General features: G+C 37.9%; 1 protein-coding gene across 1 annotated transcript in view; it reads left to right on the top strand.

The window, feature by feature from the left end:
* TMX3 (thioredoxin related transmembrane protein 3) overlaps positions 1-5601 on the top strand; it is a 42609-nt gene extending 37008 nt beyond the window's left edge. Inside the window, exons 15-16 of the mRNA XM_059140068.1 lie at positions 823-891; positions 2284-5601. Of these exons, the coding sequence (XP_058996051.1) occupies positions 823-891; positions 2284-2541 (327 nt within the window). The 3' untranslated portion in view covers positions 2542-5601. The remainder of the gene's footprint in view (positions 1-822; positions 892-2283) is intronic.
* Positions 5602-6395: the final 794 nt, after the last annotated feature.

Genomic DNA, 6395 nt, shown 5'->3' on the forward strand with positions numbered 1-6395 from the left:
ACAGGGCCATGAAGCTACTTCCGCACACTGACCAGCAAGCATCTTATTCCAACAGACTAGAATAAAATAGAAAAATATATGTGACTTCTAGGCTTTTATGAAAGTTTTGTTCAGGCTTTACAAACTTGATTTGAAAGTTGACTCACAGGATAATAAGCATTTCTTTTTTGGGAGCAGTCGCTTAGTATGCATTTCATATTTGTGAAAATAATACTTGTTGAAATGAAACTCACCTCTATGAGGGAGAACTCCTCTACGCATAAGTTAGTGAAATCCAATTCAAACTGTTTGATAACAAAGACAGCCTCGCATAGTTTGGAAATTCGAGTCATGAGCCAGACTTCAGGGATGGCCAAATGCAGAGAGAGCTGATCGATTTTCATGAGCAATTTTTCTCTGTCTTTCAGCACTTTTGGAAGAGGTGGGTGTGGGGCGTGGGGGCTTCATTCTTAGGGAGACACAATAGCAAAGATACCTGTACCAACCTCAGTTTAACAGCTCACCCAAACCCTGGCAGTGAGGCAGGCCTGGGCTGCGGGGTCAGCCTCAGCCGGGCTGCTTGGAGCGTGGCAGGGACACTGATTCAGAAGAGCATCACAGTGTGTTCCCACAAGAAAGCAGATGAAGCTGAGGCAGAAAAAAAAAAAAAAAAACAAACAGTAAATAATGTACTGCATGGCTCTTTCATGTGCTTTTCATAATCTCGTAGGGTCAACCCTTGACCTGCAGTTGTAACATTAGAGAACAGAAAAATGAAATCATGGTACTTAAATAACAATTTAATTGTTGTTTTTGTTTTTATTTTTTCCTGTTAAACTTAAGGCCCAAGGAGGTGACAGCATTTTGCAGAGACTGAAAAGAATAGTATTTGATGCCAAATCTACCATTGTGGTGAGTTGTGACAGTCTGCTTAGTGTCACTGATAATTGAGAATAGGTAGGTGTACAGTTGCTTTATGTCTAATGAAGGCAAAATCTGAAATTTCAAAGAATTACGTAAAAATGCATCTTTAATTTGAAAGATAAAATCTAGTCTGTAGTTATATTAAGAAAATACATTCTTCAGGTGGAAATTAAGTTTTTCTAATGACTCATTTCTGTGTGATTGGTGAGTTAACTGGCATTCAGAATCCTTACCTCGGTGACATGACATCAGAGTGTTTTCCAGACTCTTCTCCTTCTGCCCTTTTCAGTCACTGGATCTAAATCTGCTTCAGCTCTCAGTCAGCTTCACAGCACAGGCATTCCTAAATTTGTTTGAGCTTTAGATGACTTTCGTTCAACTTCTCTTCTTGAGCTACTGACTCCAGGGATGTTTCGTTAAGGCCAAAAGCAGTCATCAAAGTAGGAATCTTCCTTATCGGCTCTCACGACACTGTACCTCGTGCTGCTCTAACTTCCACGCGGTTTCTTCACTTCCTGTGACCCCGTCTCCCGTTCATTCGTGTACCACTACACGATGAAGACCACTAAAATAGTCCACTGCGACCACTGTCCTTCCCTTTTCCAGTGACACATGTGAGAACACTCTCTCCATCTCACGTGGTCTCATTATTTGTTGAATGTTGCGGAAGCGTCCCTGGTGCTTCTCGCTAGTGCTCACACCGCCTCGTTCTTACTGATGCTCAGATTTCTGCCTCGGCACACCCATATTCTGGGAAGTCTTCTTCCATTACCTCCGTCCAGAGTGACCTTGCCATCTTCCGAGTGCGCCTGTGTAGCTCTCGAGTTACAGTCATAAGCTGTAGAGGACAGTAGAGTTGAAAAACCTGTTCAGCAAAATGCCTTTCACTTTTCTGAGAACCAAGGATATTGTGTATAAACTGAGGGAGTTAACATGGCTTTACTGCTAACCAGCAAGTAAAAAATATTTAGAATGTCATGTGGAGAAATGGGTATATATACCATCTTTACAGTAAATGACCAGCCTTCTCAATGGGCAGATTCCTGGCGTCCAGGAGACAGCTCCAGAGCTGTTGGCACATAGTTGCCAGAGACCTTTGTGGCTAATAGATTCATGTGAGCTTTTAAAATACTCAGTGCCTTTTGCTGCTGCAGGTACCTGGTTACACACACACACACACACACACACACGTGTAAAATTTCTGCCTCTTACATTGTCTTTAACATGTAGTGCTACAGAAATATTGACATTGATTCATTGGAACTAAAAGCAAGTTGAGTGGTAGCAAGAGGAGGAAATCTGCAGAGGTTTTGAAATCGTTCGTGTATTTTATCTCGGAGTACAGAGGAGGAGAACTGAGTTGTGATTGTCTTCCCACAGTCGATCTTCAAGAGCTCTCCACTTATGGGCTGCTTTCTCTTTGGCCTTCCCCTGGGTGTCATCAGTATCATGTGCTACGGCATCTACACAGCGGACACCGACGGAGGCTACATCGAAGAGCGATATGAAGTGTCCAGAAGTGAAAGTGAAAGCCAAGAAGCAACAGAAGCAAGCAAAGAACAGGAGCCAAGGAGCGGAGACGCCTTAGTGCCTACAGTGCAAGGACCCAAAGATGTATTAGAGAAGAAGAAAGATTGAGACTTTGCTAGTATAGAATATTTGATAGGATTTCAAATTATTAAAGAGCCTATTTATTGAATTTAGACATTTAACCATGATCTTTACAAAAGAGAATATGTTATTTGTATTTTGCTAATATCAACTTGCATGGGTTAAAGTAGTCCTTCATAAGCAGGGAAATGTTTGGAGCAAAGAGATGATATGTTCGTCCTGAAAAAAAATCCAGACACCCCATCAGAATTCACCTTATAGACGTTATAGCAGATCAGTTCTTTTGCATGTTTCTCTATCTGAATATTCTGTGACACAATTAAGATTCTCGGGCAGAATATTTAAATTGGTCAGTCAGGTAGAAGATACATGTTTGATAAAGAAAAGCAATACCTTCACCCCCCACCATTCATTCTCCTCGTGTTTTAGATAAGATTTACATGGGTAAAATTAAATCTTTAAAATTTAGGCACTTTAAGGAGAACAAACAACTTTTTCCATGGATGAAATTAAGATTATGACTTAAAAATAATTTGGTTTTATATAGCATAGCAATTTTATTTTTAGTTACTACTTTAACAGAGAGGAAATGTTCCTTTTTAACTTTATACTCAGTTACATTATGAAAATTTCATATAGATCTGTGCAGTGGGAAAAAATAGTCTTATGTCTAATCTTTGCAAAATAAATGAATTTGATTGGAACACTGATTTTAAACCATGCCCTGGGACGTGCTTAGCAGGTGTTTCAGTGGTTGCTGTAGGAAGGGGAGGGTCTCTGTTTTATATTGGAGTTTCTTGTAAAAATTCTCTCTGAGAAAAAGCTCCTACTACTTTTTAAAAAGTAATATATATCAGACTTTTTGTTTATGGTGACTTTGTGGTAATTTATGATATGTGTGTATCTGTGTGTATATACACACGCGCACACACAATATATTTACGTATACATAGATAAAATTTATTGACATCTGTCTATTATGTAATATTATGGGCATCTGTATGTTCATAATGAGTAATGAGTGACATAATCAGCCTGTCAACAAATTTATGATAACCCAGTGACTTAAGACATCTGCCAGTTACCTTCTCTGTCCTGTCAGTTCTGACTCCACCTCAGCCAGTGACCTCTCTTCTCTCTAAGGATTTAACACAGGAATCAGGAATTCTATCCTGAGTAATGGATAAAAATTGGCATTGTTTTAAGCAACATTATGGTGTGTTTATTACAGATTATTTTTTAAGCCCTTCATTTGAGCTAAGTTTAGGATTTTTACTAGATGACCGTTGTTTGGGTGATGATTGGAATGGTTTTTATTAAAGACTGAAATGGTTAATCACTTTAAAAATATGCAACTCATAGTCCTGTTCCAAACAGAAGGTGCTTGGACTTCGGTCCTCAAGGCAGCTGCTGGTTGTCTCTGATGCCACGCAGATCACAGCTGAACTGAAACTGGTATCTGAGTACTGAGAAGTTACTAGCAATTGTTTTGTTGTATCCATGTGCTCTTGTAGCATATCATAATCAAATGCCATTAATTTAACAAGTAGATTCCTCTCCAGAGAGTAATGAGGGGTTCTTTTGGAGGATAAATACTAATGTTCCCAGTGGTCAGGCTTGTTTTGCAGCAGTGAAAAAAGCTTCGGTGAGTACAGTGCCTCACTGGAGTCTAATCCAGGAAGGGAGGCAAAGCCAGTCTCCACCAGGGACAGTAGAAAATTATAGAAAATGTCACGGTTTTCTTTTTCATGTTTATCATTATCAGATGTCCATTGTCTGCACATCTTTGGCCTTTGTCTGGCATCACTTACAGATGAAAGACATCAGTAGAGGAAGAAAAAAAAGTGAAAGCTCAGCATGTCTCAAACGGAAGTCCAGCCACCTTGGTATTCTGAGATTTCCCTGTCAGTGAGTTAATAAGCCTTAGTTCTCTCTTACCTTTTTCACAGCTATGTTGCCCCAAATTCTGTTTGTGTTTCCAAAGTGTGTCTGTTAGGAAACAAAATGTGTACATGGTTTGTAAATGCACAATTTTCTTTCTTTTTGCATTAGAATTTTGCTTTTTATTTGTTTCTACTTTAGATATTATCAGACTTCTCACAACACAAATTTTAAAGTTTTTGTTCACTAGTAGGCTTTTGCCTTTAATTTGGTATCTGCACTTACCTAGGAATGCAATTTTAATTTCAGGAAATATTACTCCCAAATAAAGTTAATTTCTTAATGAATCTAGTAGTAGAATATAGATATCCTAACTCAATGGTGAGCCATCTTATGATATTAATGAAAATATCCTTGAGTAAGTTAGAGTTTTGCCTTTTCTTTCAGTTGCAATAAAATTCTATTTCTAAATCCTAAAAATTCAGAATCCTAGATGGCTTGCTGTTGCTGAATCTAGGGCTCAGACGATATATGTAGGAGAAAGAAAGTATGTGTATTTATCAAGCTTTGCATCTCATTATAGCTTGCAACCTTTTTTGTTTCCTTCATCATACACATTAATATTTCTCTAGTTACTTTATCTGAAACTTGTTTGAGGTGTATTAGACCTGAAGTTGTATTTTCTTCCTCTCCCCTAGTGCTTCCCGGGTATCTGACTTAGAAATAGCATTAAGAGCCAGATAGTCTAGAGGTTGATGGAAACTATGTGATAGTTAAACAACTATATTATTTTTCTTTAGTGGATTTCTGTTGATGTTATTTGTGTTTTGCTTCAGGGGCTTTTTGGTTTGGGTTTTCTAAAAAGCAATTTACATATTTTCATCATTCCTTTATGTGATATGGAGGTAGGACAGGGAAAACGACTTAGCTATTCTTATTCTGCAGACACTGTTCAAATAAACCAGTGTGCGATATTAAGACGATCAATTGGTGGGATTAGGTTTGCCATTTTATTTTTATAAATATATATTTTTTCTGAATGTGTCTGAGTCCAAGAGTGGGCAAAAAAATAATTTTCTACTTTGGACTAAATCTATAAAGGTTTTTGAAAGTCTGTATTACTAACTTGTTGAATTCATGAAATCTTGCCTTAAGGCACCAATTGTAAACCTTTGATTTTCTAAAATAAATTAATTGAAAACAGTTTATTATTTTTACTAAAATGTTTTGTTTTCAACACTAATAGTTCCTTGTACAAGCAGAGGGCAGCTAAGACTGATTTCCAACAAATTATTTTTCCTTTTATTAAACTGTAAGCTATTTGTCATTATAGAAACATATAATGAGTTTAAACGGATGAGGAAGAGCAGAGTGTTATCTAATTCCCTTATAGATGAAGAACCTGAGATTCTTAGGTTATATACATTTTTTAATTTGTAAAATCAGATTATTTTTAAACATTAATTTCAGGGTTTAGAGTTGGACTAATTGGACTTGAGTCTGATCAGCGGCTACAGTGGTTATCTTGGACCCAACACATCCTCCCGTCCTTTTCATTGTCAGTAAAATGGGAATTGAAAGCCTCAAGATAATCTTTTTTTAAAATAGCATCAAATGGGGAGAGTATATTATGAAAAAAATTTGTACAAATACTATTTTCAATAATCGATTTTTCATATGTTATGCCATGAACAGTCTTTGTTTTTTGGTTTTTTTTTTTAGGATTTTTTATTATTTATTCGATAGAGAGCGAGTAAGAGCACGAGCAGGGGGAGGGTCACATAGGGAGAAGCAGACTCCCTGCTGAGCAGGGATCCCAAAGCCGGACTTGATCCCAGGACCCCAGGATCATGACCTGAGCTGAAGGCAGATGCTTAACTCAAAGAGCCACCCAGGTGCCCCAACCTGAGCACAATTTTTTAGTGAGAGTTGCTCTGAGACTAGAACCACAGCCCAGAAATCGGCTGTCCCCAACACGGGAATGCCACAGACTTGCTGCT

The sequence above is a fragment of the Mustela lutreola genome, chromosome 11 (genome assembly GCF_030435805.1).
Source record: "Mustela lutreola isolate mMusLut2 chromosome 11, mMusLut2.pri, whole genome shotgun sequence".
NCBI lineage: Eukaryota > Metazoa > Chordata > Mammalia > Carnivora > Mustelidae > Mustela > Mustela lutreola.